This window comes from Bos indicus x Bos taurus, chromosome 10 (assembly GCF_003369695.1).
Source record: "Bos indicus x Bos taurus breed Angus x Brahman F1 hybrid chromosome 10, Bos_hybrid_MaternalHap_v2.0, whole genome shotgun sequence".
NCBI lineage: Eukaryota > Metazoa > Chordata > Mammalia > Artiodactyla > Bovidae > Bos > Bos indicus x Bos taurus.
Window position 1 is genome coordinate 19,552,868 of NC_040085.1, and position 16,387 is coordinate 19,569,254.

General features: G+C 48.4%; 1 protein-coding gene across 2 annotated transcripts; it reads left to right on the forward strand.

Moving 5' to 3' along the window:
• Nucleotides 1-1,454: 1,454 nt before the first annotated feature.
• SALL2 (spalt like transcription factor 2) lies at nt 1,455-15,574 on the forward strand. Of its 2 annotated transcripts, none has more exons than XM_027553344.1 (3): nt 1,455-1,804; nt 10,971-13,780; nt 14,223-15,574. In XM_027553344.1, exons 1-3 carry the CDS (start codon nt 1,732-1,734, stop codon nt 14,637-14,639), a joined length of 3,300 nt encoding a protein of 1,099 aa, XP_027409145.1. In that variant the 5' UTR covers nt 1,455-1,731; the 3' UTR covers nt 14,640-15,574. The 2 variants fall into 2 exon arrangements, with proteins under 2 accessions (XP_027409145.1, XP_027409146.1); XM_027553345.1 differs by lacking the exon at nt 1,455-1,804 and adding an exon at nt 10,347-10,591.
• The last annotated feature ends 813 nt before the right edge of the window (nt 15,575-16,387 follow it).

Here is a 16,387-nt window from a genome sequence, read left to right on the forward strand (position 1 = left end):
CATATCTGGATAGTCTATGTAAAGTGGTAACATTAGCACCGAAAATTCAGGGAGGAGCAGCAACGTCAGAAGTTAAAGAACAATAAATCAATCACCCTTAAATGTGCAATCTGAACAGGAGAGACTCGGTTGGCTCATTGGCAATGATGGTTTTTTGTTATCGTTGTTTGGCCATATCACATCTTAGTTTCTTGACCAGGGATCAAACCCACATCCCCTGCATTGAATGTGCAGAGTCTTAAACCACTGGACCACTGGGCAAGTACATCAAATGATATGTTCTTAAAGATCAAATTTAATATCCACAAAGAAATTCTTTCCACAGAATCCTTGACAACTGTTTTCAGTCTCTATGAGAACATGTCACAAAGAGCTCACAAATTTACAGGAGAATCCATCACACTTTATAAAGTTCCTTTATACTGAGGTGAAGGTGCCTCCTTGTAACTTCTGTTCTGGTAGTGCGTGAATGCTCAGTCATTTCAGTCGTGCCAGATTCTTTGTGACCCCATGGACTGTAGCCCACCAGGCTCCTCTGTCCACAGAATTATCCTGGTAAGAATATTGGAGCATGTTGCCATTTCCTTTTCCAGGGGATCTTCCTGACACAGAGATCCTACCTGTGTCTTCTGCATTGGCAGGCGGGTTCTTTACCACTTGAGCCACCAGGGAAGCCAATGTCTCCTCTGGAGTACCACAGAACTCTTCTGTGTGATATTCTCAAAGGTGGCATCCCTTCAACTCTGGGAGCTGGAAAGAAGTAGGAGACACAGAAGAGCCCCTGACCCTGTAGGTATTTTAAATGAGAGTCCTTAAGATCAATCATTTTCATTTTACATGCTAGGAGTTTGGTGGCATATTGAGAGAAAAAAAAAAAAAAAATGCTAGATTACTGTCAGATCCACCTGGCTGCCAGGGCTGTTTCTGTTACATCACAGCTGTGCAATGTTGGACAAGTTACTTAACCTCCCTGAGCCTTTTGGTTCAGCTGTAAAGAGGATCATCTATAAATAGGAGTAGTAAAACTGGCTGTGCTAACCTCAAAGATGTATTTCTCAAAATATGCCCCATACACGAAAATATCTTATAAATTTTAAAGAGATCTACATATATATAATGATCATTTTTTTTGGTCAGCCTTTCTCATTTTTGACTGGCAAGTAACTAAGTTCTTGGCCCTATAATCAGGATATACCAGAAAGTTCTCACTTCAGCTTATACCCCAGAAGCAGTCACATCTTCCAACAAGGTGGCACAGAATCATGAAATAACCAGAAAGCACTGTGAAGAGCTTAGAGGAAGAGTTAGAAAAACAACCGAGGGACATTTTCTGAACAGACAGCAGAGCGAGAGGCCCGGAACCCGGGCAGGGAGGAGAGGGTTAAATCCTTTCCTCTGCAGTACAAAAGAAAAGAGTGTGCGGAAAGATTAGGATTTTTGCTTTTACAATGGGAGCTGCAGAAGCGTAGGGAAGAAGCTGAAGAAAAAAAAGGGGGCGTCTCCCCTTTAAAGACTTGCAGAGATTGAGAGAGAGTCAGAGACTGAGAATCAGAGCGCGCTCGTGTCTGTCTGTCCGTCCCTGGGAAGCGAGAACATCTCTGCTTCACAGTGATTGGCATTGGGGGAGAGGCATCAGTTGGCTTCAGACCCAGGGGGGAGACCAGACCAGGTCACCCCGATTCAGACTAAGTGAGCGTTGTCCCTCCCTGTCCCACCTCTCTCTACCCGGGAATGTCTCGGCGAAAGCAGCGGAAACCCCAACAGTTAATCTCGGACTGCGAAGGTCCCAGCGCGTCTGAGAACGGTGGGTGCCGGGGAGGGGTGGGGGTGGGGGCTGAGTCCAAGCCTGTGTGGGTCAGGCCAGGGCAAGGGGAGGGCACCCGGGCCATGGGCGAAACCAGGGGGAGGACTTGGTCACTAGGGGGTTGAAAGAGTTGAGTTGCAGGCAGTAAGGAGATGATGACCTGCACTGGAGAGAAGCCCCGCTTGGCTTTTCTCAGGGTTGATTCTGTTTGTTTTCCGTGTTGCTTTTCTTTGGATGAAATGGAGTTTTCAAACTGGCTCTGTCTCCCCACCCAAGAGTTTTCTCCCCAGGTCCCCCTTTGCTCACTGGTCTTTGTGCCCGTTGCTAAGTAACCTTCTCAGACCTGAAGACCCGTCTCTTAGGGGTGGGATTTTACCCCCTTTTCTTTCTGGAGAGTTGGGTTGCAAGAGAATGAATTGGATGAACGTGAAGTTTCCCCTGAGGGAGAGGAGAAAAAAGTTTCTTATTGTTGGGCTGAGCAGAGAACAGATCAGAGCTCCCAGAGGGAGAGAGCTAATGTCGGTCAGATGCAGCCTGGTTTGGAGTGCCTATCTGTGTCACCTGGGGTAGAGGTTGGAGGAAAGGTCTGGATGAGGGGCTTAGGCGGGTGCTTCAAGGAAAGCCAAGCTAAAAAAAACCTGTATGTGTTAACATACATGCATGTTATACATGCATATAATTTTATGAGAATATTATCATTTATGTAACAGATTTTCTTTATGAGGGGGGAACTTTTCATGTATTCTTATAACATTCCAGTAAGTAAGAGGCAGCCAAGAGAGCAACTAAGATACTGAGCAGTGACATTGCTCAGTCTCAAAAACAGGCATAATCAGGAAAGAAACCTTGATTTCATGATAATCAGAACTAGCAGTACACACTCCACCTAAATTAGGGTTTTCCAAGCTTGCTTGGTTGTGGGTAGATGTGGGCTAGCGTCTGGGAATCTGTATCTTTGCAAATATCCAGGTACTTCTTAGGATTGAGCAAGTTTTGGATAATCTGGTATGGCTATGTATTTCACACTGGCTGAGGGATAAACTATTTATTTAGCAAATAGCTGATTCACCCAACAATGTAGTATAGGATTAAACACAAGGATTCTGAAGGCAGAATTTCAGGATTCAAATCCTGGCTCTACCTCTTGGTTAGCTGTGCAGCCTTTGTTGATTTACTTTGCTTTTCTATGTCTCAGTTTCCTCATCTGTAAAATGGAGATGAATATACTGACTACTATCTCATTGGGTTATTGAGTTAATACATGTTTTAGTACACTTATAGAAATAACTAGCGTAAATAAGTGCTTAATACAAGTGGTACAGTCCCTAGCATAAATAAGTACTTAATATGTGAGTATTATTATTATATGTGAATACAGTGGCACTTCCTGCAAATACTGAAATAAGACAAAAGCTCTGGGAACTCTTGGTGAACTTCAGCATTTCTTTATGAGATATGTGTCATGGAAACCTCTAGGATAATGTATTTGTAGTGGCTAAAACTAAAACATGGATTAAATTTACCTTCTCACCTGCTGTAAAAAAAAAAAAAAAAAAAGACTTGAGATCAAGTCAGTGTGCCACATGCTACAGACATATTGGCTTTTGTGTAGAACACATCCCCTTCAAGTCAGTGCTTTACTGGGATCCCACTGTGCCAGTATTAAGAGGTTCATGCTGGTGGCATCCTTCCCTCCTGGGACACATTAGCCCCCGCTTAATGCGGCTGCAGGCCGGATGTTTCCTCCCGCTGCTCTACAGGAGACTTCCCCCAGAGCCTCGGAGTTGCCTTACAGTCCTGCTCCCCTGCTGGTTGGATTGCGGAACAATACTGAATTCCCCCAGAGGCGTCCTCCTCTCCTCTCTCCCCTCTCTCCCCACTTCCTCAGCTCACCCATTCCCTACACCACTGCTGAGGAAGAGTCTGGGAGGAGGCTACAAATTCTTTCACTACTGCCCTGAGAGGATTCTCCAGCCCCCTTGAGCTGTAGCTCCCACTTGTGGCTGTGAACACCTGGGGGCGCGGAATGCTGCAGCAAAGCCGTCCCCATGGAAACAGTACAGGCTTGAACTCAGTGGCAGCAAAGAATTTCAGTTGAAATTTTCCCTTTGAGCCATAAAAGTTAAAAACATAAATGTCAGGAGCAAGAAAGCAGTAGTTAACCTTAAGAAAGCCTATGGGTTTTCTGTTCAGAATTCTCCTGAGAGAGAAAGATCCTTGCGCTACTAGCATGACCTGGGGTGTAATGGGGTCTCATGTAAGATGAGGTGGCTAATATTTGATCAAATCTAAAATTCCTTTATGCTTTCATAAGATATACAGATAGGGTTTCTATTCACTCACGTGATCTTCAGGCTCCTGAGTTTTCCTTCTACCCCAGGGACATTTTTTTGTTCTGCACACCCCCAAATTAGGTAGGGAGGGCTCTTATTTGGGGGCTCTTATGTGTGCCCTTTTACAGGTGTACCTGTGGAGCTATGGGCATCATCATGACCATCAGCAGACATTTATTTAGTAGGCTAGGGTGCCACTAAGGCTTTCAGGAGTCTTTGCCTTCCTTTAAGCAATGTTTACCATATGTGACAAGCAAATGCTGAGCCTTTGTTGCACATTTTAAAAGCCTCATCTCTGCAGTGACCTAAGATATCACCAAGACACAGTCTGAAAAACCTGTTTTCCAGCCCTCTTTTTGTTCAGCTTCCCTGACCAGAACACCAAAAACCTAACAGAATAGTAATCGCACATAAGTGATGAGAAGGAAATAGTCTATTTACTTAAAAACTCTGGAGAGAAAAAAAAATTCCTCTCTTCCCTACAGAGTCTAGAAGTCGGGAATAGAGAACATAAGGGATGTGAATAGGGAAAATGTAAACCAGTGCATCTGGGAAATAAAGGAAACCATCGGAAACCCAGATATTTAGTGAGAAGGAGAAACCAGGACAACAGCCAAACAGATCTAGGGGGAGAAATGGCAGTTGGCAGATATCAAGAGCAGCAAAAGGGGAAAGAAGGCAAAAATAGAGTTGTGAGGGTCCTGTTCTCTTTACAGCATCCTTTCTTGGAGTATTGATGCCTGAGCCTTTAAGCCCTAGGCACTCCTGGGTCAAAAAGAAAACATTTCTGAGTAGATAGAAAGTACTCAGGCAGGGTACAATAGAGCACTGGATAAGGAAACACAAAACCTGGTTTTCAGTCCGGCTTGGACTTGGAAGTTTTGTGACCTTGGACAAATCCAGCCTTCTCCCAGGCTTCAGGTTTTAGTCTTTACAGAATAATACTCATTGCTAATATTTGCAGAGCATTTACTATTTGTCAGGTACTATGCTACGCCCTTTATATATTTTTTTTGTTTATTTCTCTGCTATTATTACCTCCATTAAAGTGACTTTAATTTATGGTGATACAAAACAAAATTTTTCATTTTTAAGCATACAATTCAGTGGCATTAAGTATATTCACAATTCTGTGCAACCATCACTACCATCCATTTCAGAGCTCTTTCCTCTTGCAAAACTGAAACTGTATACCCATTAAATAATAACTCCGCATTTGCTTCACCCAACCCCACCAGCCCCAGGAAATCACCATTCAACTTTCCGTCTCTGTGAATTTACCAATTCTAGGGATCTCACATAATGAAACCATACAATATGTGTCCATTTGAGTGGCTTATTTCCATCTGGCTTATTTCACTCAGCACAATGTTTTCAAGTCTCATCTATGTTGTAGCACTGTATAAGAATTTCATACCTTTTTATTGCTATACCCCCATTTTAAAAAGAAATCCAAGCCTTAGGGAAATTAAGAAACTTTTCCCAAGGTCACAAAGGTTAGAAAGCGCTGGCACTTTAACTGAGGTCTGATTCAGAGTGACTGAGTCACTCTGCTCAGTGAGAGGTCAGATCTCTAAAGTCACTTCCAGTTTCAAAACAGTATGAATTCCATGTTAAGTGCCGAGTCCTTTGATATCAGAAAAATGCCTGTTTTTAAAAAAAAAACCTTTTTTGCGTGTGTTTGATCGAAGATATTCGTATTCTGGAAACATATATTTTTCTCACTTAGCACCAGATGTACCTGTGCCTGTTTGTCCACTGCGTTGCACAGGTCAAGGGTACACTTACTAGGTGTGAGCGACAGAGGGGTATGTGGATACATTTAGGAGAGAGGAGTGAGGAAGAGAAGATCATTTATTCTCCCTTAGAAGTCCTCTATAGCAGCAGTTACAGAATCAACTCATAACTGGGGACACTATCAATTGGTGTTGGTCCAACATTAACAGTAAGTTTAGGCAGAGCAACCAGTCCATTCTGAAGGAGATCAGCCCTGGGATTTCTTTGGAAGGAATGATACTAAAGCTGAAACTCCAGTACTTTGGCCACATCACGTGAAGAGTTGACTCATTGGAAAAGACTCTGATGCTGGGAGGGATTGGGGGCAGGAGGAGAAGGGGACGACAGAGGATGAGATGGCTGGATGGCATCACTGACTCGATGGACGTGAGTCTGAATGAACTCCGGGAGTTGGTGATGGACAGGGAGGCCTGGCATGCTGCGATTCATGGGGTCGCAAAGAGGTCGGACACGACTGAGCGACTGAACTGAACTGACATAGTATGCTCATTTCTTTAATGGTTGGATAGTGCCTAAACTCTGTGTAGAACAAAGCCTTCCATTTTACAATTAGAAGTATGGCTCAAGATGCACATACAGTCACTTAAACTCATAGTCGAGTGAATATCATGTCAATTTCTGTTCATGGAAGCAGGGTACAAGAGAGTTAAAATGTACCTGTGGTCAGAGTAGAGAGAGAACCCGACAGGCAGATTTTATTTTGCATGGAGCAACTCATTTTACTTATGTCCTAATTTTGGTAAAGTTGAACACAGGTAAGATTTGTGACCTTCCCCGGTGGCTCAGCAGTAAAGAGTTCACCAGCAATACAGGAGAAACGGATTTGATCCCTGGGTCGGGAAGATCCCTTGAAGAAGGAAATGGCAACCCACTCCAGTATTCTTGCCTGTGAAATCTCATGAACAGAGGAGCCTGGCAGGCTACAGTCTGTGGGGTCACAAAAGAGTCAGACATTACAGCACTTTCTACTTTTCCACTTTGAAGATTTGTGAGAAGCAGGGTGGAAGTTTTGCTGGGAAAGGCACTCCTCTGATATACACTATGGATCTCCTCCTTGGCTGTACATTGGAATCACTTGAGGAGCATGACAAACATTGATGCCTAGACCCACCCTGGCCAGGCTTCCCAGGTGCCGCTAGTGGTAAAGATCCCACCAGCCAATGTAGGAGACCTAAGAGATGCAGGTTCGATCCCTGGGTCTGGAAGATTCCCTGGAGGAGGAAATGGCTACCCTGTATTCTTGCTTGGAGAATCACATGGACAGAGGAGCCTGGCAGGCTACAGTTCATATCTTCACAAAGCGTCAGACTTAGCATGCATGCACACACAGCCTGGCCACTGGGATTTTTAAAAGCTCTTCCAGTAATTCTAGTGGGCAGCAAAGTTTGAGAACCTCTGTTCAAGTCACTGCTACCCACTGATTTTTCTGTTTTCTGAGCCATCCTTTCCCAAGTTTGATGAGCCACCAGATTTAGACAGTCACCTGATTTCATTTTTCTTTGTTATTTCAGCTCTTTATAAATTTAAACCAGCATATCCAGATCTCAGTCCTGTGTCCATCCCAGACTTTGCATGTGACCCAGGATAGCTTACTTCACCTTATCTGCTATCTAGGGACACCATTACCGGGTTTGTTTAGTCCTGTGTTTATGATTTCATTCGTGTCTGCCTAAGAATCCCACCCCCCTTTTCAGGATAGGCAGTGAGTGAAAAGTGCTGAGAAATAGAGGGCTCCTCTTACAGGTGGCTGTTGATCCATCACCTTTCAACAGGGACTGAATTTACCTTTAAGAAGAGTGCAGATCAAATTACGCATCAGAAAGCAAGTTTCATTAAAGAGCAAGAAAGGGGACAGTGTTTCCCAGGAGAAGATGAAAAGAAAAGGATTTCTTTTCTTGTTGGAAGACTTGACAAAACAGCAACTTGATATCAAACGTTCAATGCTAATTAACAAATGCTCAGTAGAAAGCGTCCATCTGATTCCTTCTTTCTCACTGAGGCCACAGAGCAAATGGCAGGTAGGAACCACACAAGGCCCTTTCTCTAGTTTAGGGAAGCTACATAGTGTTGATGTGCTTGGGAAAGTATTGGACAGGAGTCAAAACTCTGAATGCTTGCTGCACTGAATTACTGTGTGAATTTGGAAAAGTCACTTAACCTCTCCAAGCTTCAACTTCCTTATCTGTAAAAATAAACAACATTGCAGTTTACCTGTGACTTACCATAATTGACACAGAATCCCCTCTCCCTCCCTGGTCAGGTCTGGAAGCCTGGAGCTCCTCTGTTTCAGAGCCATTGTCCACAGTGTCAAGACACTTGTGTTTATCTGAAGTTTCAAAACAATTCAGTACAAAGTTTTCAATGAAAGTGGACATTATTAATATATTGTACTAATATTAATATTCAACTATGTCTATATTATATATACAACTCAGTGTGTGTGTTCAGTCATGTCTGACTCTTTGCAACCCCATGGACTGTAGCCTGCCAGGCTCCTCTGTCCATAGAATTTTCCAGGCAAGAATAATGGAGTGGATTGCCTTTTCCTACTCCAGGGAATCGTCCCAACCCAAGAATCAAACCCGTGTCTCTTGCCTCTCCTGCATTGGCAGATGGATTCTTTACCACTAGCGCCACCTGAAAAGCCTAATATTAATATTACACTACACTAACATTAATATTTGGGGAAGGAGATGGCTATTACAGCTCCCACCCCAAAAGACTTCCTACTCTTAATATAAGCCAATGATATTAGCCTCAGAAATGAATAAGATTGCTAATTCCCTGGCAGTCCAGTGGTTAGGATGCCACACTTATGCTACCAAGGATCTGGGTTCAGGGAACTAAGATCCTGAGTAAGCCGTACAGCTTGGCCAAAAATAAATAAAGAAAGAAAGAAATTAATAGGCAACATGAAAACAGACCTAATTTGAATATATATGTATTTTAGCTTATTTTGTTTTTTTTTTTTTGCCACTGAACGATAAGTTCTTTAATTCATAATATTTAGGACTCCTCCCAAAATTTGAAGTCCTATATATACATATTATTTTATCCCCACTATATTTCTCTGATGAAGCCAACATAGCTACAATATTACCACTTTACAAAAAAGGAAATGGCAGTGTAGTCATGGTGTGACTGCCCACCACACCTCAATTTACCAGCCAGGCAAGAACGGAACTGGGATTAGAACAAGGTGGATTTACTGATGCCCAGGCAAACCACAGAACTAAGGACTTGTTGTCACCACCTGTAAGCTCTTTTAAGGAAGTGGGAAAGCCTTTAAGGCTCATTTCAAGATAGGAAGGGAATGCAGAGTACCTGGTCCAGGAGGCATTTTACCCGCTTAATCCTCTCTCCGAACTGGAGGCCACCTCTGTGCAGTGAGCAGGTGTTAAGTCATTTCTAGGCATTCAACCCAGCCTGGGGCTAAAAGGGGCTTTAGGCCCCGAGAGGCTGCCTGGTAGCTCCCTCCTACTGCATTTTCCCCATTGTTTCAGGAGGAGTTCCCGTCCCCCCGGGGTTAAAGCTAGGTGGGCCTCTGCAGGCTAGCATCTCCCCCAAACCGCACGTCCTTAATAGTGTCTGCGTTGCTAGAGAAGGACAACGGAGGAAGAAGGGTAGAGAAGAGGAAACTAAATAGGAGATGGCTCCTTAAATAAGCATGAACTCTATAAATGAGGTGTGGGCCGGGTGATCCGTGGAATAACTTGCATTCAGCTATTATTCTGGGGGAGGAGGGGCGGGGAGTAAAGGGGCTTAGTGTTCCGCAGAGAAGAGTCCTGAATCGACTTCCTTGGAAATTCTACCTCGCAGCCTCCCACCCTAAGAAGCTTCTATTGTAGAGGGGGTGTGGGGGTAGGGTGGGAATGGAGGTGAAGAAAACAGGACAAAACTTGGGGCATTTGAAGGGGCGGTGTGAATGTGTGTAGATAAGGGGTGGATTTTCTGGGACCCCCCTCCTGCTCTGGCCCTCAGACCACCCTCTCTGGAGTCCACGTTTTCCAGGCTCAGCGGATCCTTTATCCGAAGAAAAATAAGAGAAGCCTATCGCTCTGCTCTATTGAGCAAGGCTGTGTTTCCTACTGTGCCCCCTTGAGCTTGCTGGGGAGGTGGGCGGGCCGGTCTGGGCAAAGACATCTGGAGATGGGGGGAGCTAGCAGAGGGCAAGGATAGGTGGACCCCCACCAGGCCCCACAGCACCTGTCACTGAGCCTACCGGAAACCCTCCTGTGCTCTGGGCTCCCGCCCCCGTACACCCATCCCCCGCCCCCCCCCTCCTTCCCCAGCTCCCGCCTCCCTCCCCAGCAGCTCCTCCCCACAGACTCCCCTTCCCAGCAGCTCCTCCCCCATCTCCCCTCTCCCAGCTTTCTGGCTCCAGCTCCTCCCCTCCTCCTCCCCTCCTCCGCGTCTCCTTGCTCCCCTCCCCCTCCTCCACTGCGCCCTGCCCCCGCCGCCGATCTCCATCTCTGCAGTCTGGGCCGCTGGGTGCAGAGGCTGCTGCAGCCCGGGCGGCCAGTGCCGCCTCCCCCAATCCGGATACCCATTGTCTCCCACTCCACCCGGCCCTGTACCTCCCGCACAACCATGGCGCACGAAGCCGGGAGGAGCTCTCGTCTCGGGGGGCCCTGCGGGGAGCCGGCGGAGCTTGGAGGTGCGGTAGGGCCCGGCAGGGGTAGGGGTGGAGGGGGCGCGCGGGGCGAGGGGGGAAGGACTTTCGGTGGACGAGATAAAACGCACGATTCTCTGCCCAGGACCCGGTCCTCCCAGCTAGTCCTTCCGCCCGCCGGTGACCCGGGGTGCGAGGGGATGGAAGGGGGACAGTAGCTTGTGCATGCCCACTCCTCCCTGGCCCCCAGTGCTGGCGTGTCGTGTCCAGGCGGGTCAGCCCTGAGCTCTAGCCTTCTGCACGGCCTGATGGTGAGCTCATCTCCCCACCCCCACTAGCGGTTACTGGGCTCGTTGTTAATTACAGCCTGTGTATACCCATCCCAACCGCACCACCCACGCTCTCTCCTTGTGTTCTCCCCCAGGTGATGTGAGCGAGGACGACCACCCCCAAGTCTGTGCCAAGTGCTGCGCACAATTCACTGACCCAACCGAATTCCTCGCCCACCAGAATGCATGTTCTACTGATCCCCCTGTAATGGTGATAATTGGGGGCCAGGAGAACCCCAACAACTCTTCGACCTCTTGCGAACCCCGGCCTGAGGGCCACAGTAGTCCGCAGGCCATGGAAGCTGAGCAAAGCAACCCCTCGGACTGCGCGTCCTCTGTACCCACAGATCCCACCTGGGGCCCAGAGCGGAGGGGAGAGGAGTCGTCCGGGCACTTCCTCATTGCTGCCACAGGTACAGCAGCTGGGGGAGGTGGGGGCCTGATCTTGGCCAGCCCCAAGCTGGGAGCAACTCCATTACCGCCGGAGTCCACCCCTGCACCCCCTCCTCCTCCGCCTCCTCCTCCCCCCCCAGGGGTAGGCAGTGGCCACTTGAACATCCCTCTGATCTTGGAAGAACTCCGGGTGCTGCAGCAGCGCCAGATTCATCAGATGCAGATGACTGAGCAAATCTGCCGGCAGGTGCTGCTGCTAGGCTCCTTAGGCCAGACAGTGGGCACCCCTTCCAGTCCCTCGGAGCTGCCTGGGACAGGGACTGCCTCCTCCACCAAACCCCTGCTTCCTCTCTTCAGCCCCATCAAACCTGTCCAAACTGGCAAAACACTGGCACCTTCCTCCACCTCCTCCTCAGGGGCAGAAGCACCCAAGCAGGCTTTCTTCCACCTTTACCACCCCTTGGGGTCACAGCACCCTTTTTCTGCTGGTGTGGTCGGGCGAAGCCACAAACCCACCCCTGCACCCTCCCCGGCCCTGTCAGGCAGCACGGATCAGCTGATCGCCTCGCCTCACCTGGCTTTCCCAGGCACCACAGGACTCCTGGCAGCGCAGTGTCTTGGGGCAGCCCGGGGCCTCGAGGCTGCTGCTTCCCCAGGGCTCCTGAAGCCAAAGAATGGAGGTGGAGAGTTGGGTTATGGGGAAGTGATGGGCCCCTTGGAGAAGCCCGGTGGGAGGCACAAGTGCCGCTTCTGCGCCAAAGTATTTGGTAGTGACAGTGCCCTGCAGATCCACCTGCGTTCCCACACAGGCGAGAGACCCTATAAGTGTAATGTGTGTGGCAACCGCTTTACCACGAGAGGCAACCTCAAAGTGCATTTCCATCGGCATCGGGAGAAGTACCCACATGTGCAGATGAACCCTCACCCGGTGCCAGAGCATCTAGACTACGTTATCACCAGCAGCGGCCTGCCCTATGGTATGTCGGTGCCACCAGAAAAGGCCGAGGAGGAGGCCGCTGTGCCGGGTGGAGGTGTGGAACGCAAGCCTCTGGTGGCCTCCACTGCTGCCCTCAGTGCCACAGAGAGCCTCACACTGCTCTCCACTGGTGCAGGCACCACTACGGCCCCTGCGCTTCCTGCTTTCAATAAGTTTGTGCTCATGAAAGCGGTAGAGCCAAAGAATAAAGCGGATGAAAACACCCCGCCCGGGAGTGAGGGCTCAGCCATCACCGGAGTGGCAGAAAGTGGCGCAGCAACCCGCATGCAGCTAAGTAAGCTAGTGACATCGCTACCCAGCTGGGCCCTGCTTACCAACCACTTGAAGTCCACTGGTAGCTTCCCTTTCCCTTATGTGCTGGAGCCCTTGGGGGCTTCACCCTCCGAGACCTCCAAGCTTCAGCAGCTGGTAGAAAAGATTGACCGTCAAGGAGCTGTGGCAGTGGCCTCTACTGCCTCGGGTGCCCCCACCACCTCTGCCCCTGCAGCTTCATCATCAGCCTCATCTGGACCCAACCAGTGTGTCATTTGTCTCCGGGTGCTGAGCTGTCCTCGGGCACTGCGCCTGCATTATGGCCAGCATGGAGGTGAGCGGCCCTTCAAATGCAAAGTGTGTGGCAGAGCTTTCTCTACCCGGGGCAATCTGCGTGCACATTTCGTGGGCCATAAGGCTAGTCCAGCTGCCCGGGCCCAGAACTCCTGCCCCATTTGCCAGAAGAAGTTCACCAACGCTGTTACTCTGCAGCAGCATGTTCGGATGCACCTGGGGGGCCAGATCCCCAATGGTGGCACTGCACTCCCTGAAGCGGGGGGAACTGCCCAGGAGAACGGCTCTGAGCAATCGACAGTCTCCGGAGCCGGGGGCTTCCCCCAGCAGCCATCCCAGCAGCCATCCCCAGAGGAGGAGTTGTCTGAAGAAGAGGAAGAGGATGAAGAAGAGGAAGAAGATGTCACCGATGAAGATTCTCTGGCCGGAAGAGGCTCTGAAAGTGGAGGTGAGAAGGCGATATCCGTGCGAGGTGATTCAGAAGAGGCCTCTGGCACTGAGGAGGAAGTGGGGACTGTGGCGGCAGTGACCACAGCTGGGAAGGAGATGGACACTAATGAGAAGGCCATTCAACAGCCGTGTCTGCTGCCACCACCACCACCTGACACCCTGGATCAGACGCAGCCAATGGAGCAGGGAGGCAGTGATGCTGCCGGAGGCACGGAAGAAGGGGGAAAACCTGAGAGGAGCTCCAGCCCAGGGTCAGCGCCGGCCCTTGAAGGGGAAGGCAGCAGCACCCCGTTGGTGGAGGAGCTGAGCCTGCAGGAAGTGATGAGAAAGGAGCCCGGGGAAAGCAGTGGCCGAAAGGCCTGTGAAGTGTGTGGCCAGACCTTTCCCACCCAGGCAGCTCTGGAGGAGCATCAGAAAACCCACCCCAAGGAGGGGCTGCTCTTCACTTGTGTTTTCTGCAGGCAGGGCTTTCTCGAGCGGGCTACCCTCAAGAAGCACATGCTGCTGGCCCACCACCAGGTACAGCCCTTTGCCCCCCATGGCCCTCAGAATATTGCTGCTCTTTCCTTGGTCCCAGGCTGCTCACCCTCTATCACTTCCCCAGGGCTCTCTCCCTTTCCCCGAAAAGATGACCCCACCATCCCATGAACCAGTTTTCTGTACCTGCTGCCCCTTGACCCAAGGAGCAGGAAGTGAGAGCTCTGTAGAAGGACCTCCCAGATGTATGAGCGTTTATTTGTCTGTTTCTCTGAGTTCTTAGATGTCCTTAATGACTTTTCTCTAATCCCCGAGCTTCGAAATTGCTGAGCTCACGGCAACTGCCCCCTGAGAAACTTTTCTTCCCTCTTCATTCATTGTACCTGAGGAAAATAGATTCGCTACAGCTTTTACATTCCCAAGAAGAACCCTTTCCAGCTTCCCTGAGAATGACCCTTCTTCCCTCTCCTCTCCCCTTTGGCAGGTGCACCTGAGCACCCACATATGGAATTACAGCCCACCCCGAAGGGGGCAGCACCTGTCCCTGGAGGGCCTAGGGCCACTCCTCTCTGGTGACCAGGTCAGCCTGCATGACTTCTTGTCCCAGGGCATTCCTTCCCAGCTGGTGAGGGTGGGCCCGCTGTCTCTTTGGAACCAGGACACAACCTTCCTGTCAAGTGACCTGCCCACCAAGCCCCAGACTTCCAGTTCCATCTCCATCTCCACTGCCACTTCAGGCCCTGCACCAGCAGTGCTGTTTGGCCCAGGAACTGAGGCTGGGAAGTTGCCTCCAGCAGTGGTGGGATCCAGAGAAGCCAAGGAGAAGAGAGCTCCCCTTTTCTTCTTTAGGCCTCTTGCATCCAAGACAGTGCCTGGGAAGCCCATCTTAGAAGAGAAGTAGCACATTGTACATTCCTTCTCCTTCCGCGTGCCAACAGTGAAAATGGAACAATATCTGTCTCTCGTGGCCCAGCCCCAGCGGGTAGGGAGAAATGAAAGGCACAGGACACTCTTCCTGCTAGTAAGGCACTCGTGTCTTAGTCACATTAAGGCAAAGGTGTTGGCTGCTTAATATGCCAAGATATTCTGAGCTTCTCATATCCTTCATCTTTGCCTCTCACAGTTAGCAAACAAGTGGATTTCTTGCTGAGAGGTCTCCCATGGGATGGCTATTTGGGGGAAGGAAATGTGAAGTTCATATCTTTAGCAAGCATTGTTCATGAGGGTAGTTGAAGGACTAATGGAAAGTTGAGTGTTGTAAAGCATAAGGCTTGCTGCAAACCTGTATGATTAATAAAGGGGCGAGATGTAAAGGAGGAGACCTCAAATTCTTGATTGGATGGGTCGATGGGTCTCATGAATGTTCTTTTGGACTCATGGTGACTTTAGTGTGCCACAGTGCACTGTGGATCAGAGGGGTTTCCTAGCACTAGTGTGCTTCTAGTTTTAGATAACTCCCTCCTTTATTCCCTAGCCCCTTGTATTTTCCTTATCTTCCTCTCTCAAGGTCCACTTCCTCCCCATTGTGCCTGCCCATGGACCTGGGTTTGTGTCTTTGCCACTGTCTGGTTAATAGAGTCCCAGACTTTGGGAGAGGAGCCCAGGTGCTGTCCTCCCTGCCTCTGTCTTGTAATGAGATGTAGTATTTACTCTTAACATAGGATCATCTGGAACAGGAGTTCTGAGGAAAGGAGTGAAGATTCTGCTATTGACTGATGTGAGGGATGGCTCCTCCAAAGGTGTAGGCTCCAGAGTTTCCTAACATAGTAAAATGTGAAGACCAGACAAGGGAGATATTAGTGTCTTTCCCTTTTCATTAAAGGTGTTTTAACCAAATATTTGTGTGTTTCTCCTTATTTCATGACTAAATAGCCAGCTGGGGTGTGATATGGTTATTCCCTAACATTGAGATTCCCTTACCACCTACATCTCCTGCCAAAGCTGAACATATGGTGGTGAAGTATTTAATTTGCTCAGCCTTGTCCTAAAACAACCTTCACTGAATGTAATTTCCTTGTTGAAATGGTGTTTGTGTTCTCAAAAGGTAGAGGATTTGCTCACACTTTACAGCCGTTGTCCAGGTTTTCTCTTTGCCTAGATGCTTCCACCACCAAGCTTTTGTATTTTATTTTGTTTTTTGTTTTGTTTGTAGTTTGAACGCTATCAGTCTTTCCTGAAACCTAAGCCAGCCTAGCTGACATCAGTTAATGTGCAGAACGAAGGTGAATTCATCTTTATGATCCTTGGTCTAATATTATAAACATTAAAAAAAAATAATTCAACCCTAATAATTTCTACCAACAAGGTAATATAAAGGAGAATTTTTAGCAGAGGAAATACATTGGGGGTGGGTGTGTCTGTGTGTGTGTATATATATATATATTTTTTTTTTTTTTCTTTTTTGTTTTGTCTCCACAATATGGTAAGGTTCAGACTCTTAGACCTTGCTTTCCTAAAGAAAACATTCTCTGGAATTTTTTCTAATTTTTGCTTTTGTAAGATATCACTGAAACCATGTGCTAAAGGGATAGGACTGGTAAAATGATTTGCCTGAAGACATGTAGCCAATCAGTTGCAGAAGTGGATTAAGAACCCAGGTCAGCAGAAACTCAGTTTCACTGCTACTACCTTCAGGGGTGGTACTTGCTT

Coding starts and splice junctions, on each gene's coding strand:
- SALL2 (XM_027553344.1), top strand. CDS start 1,732: ATGTCTCGGCGAAAGCAGCGGAAACCCCAACAGTTAATCTCGGACTGC. Junction 1,805..10,970: donor TCCCAGCGCGTCTGAGAACG/GTGGGTGCCGGG, acceptor GTTCTCCCCCAG/GTGATGTGAGCGAGGACGAC. Junction 13,781..14,222: donor TGCTGCTGGCCCACCACCAG/GTACAGCCCTTT, acceptor CCCCTTTGGCAG/GTGCACCTGAGCACCCACAT.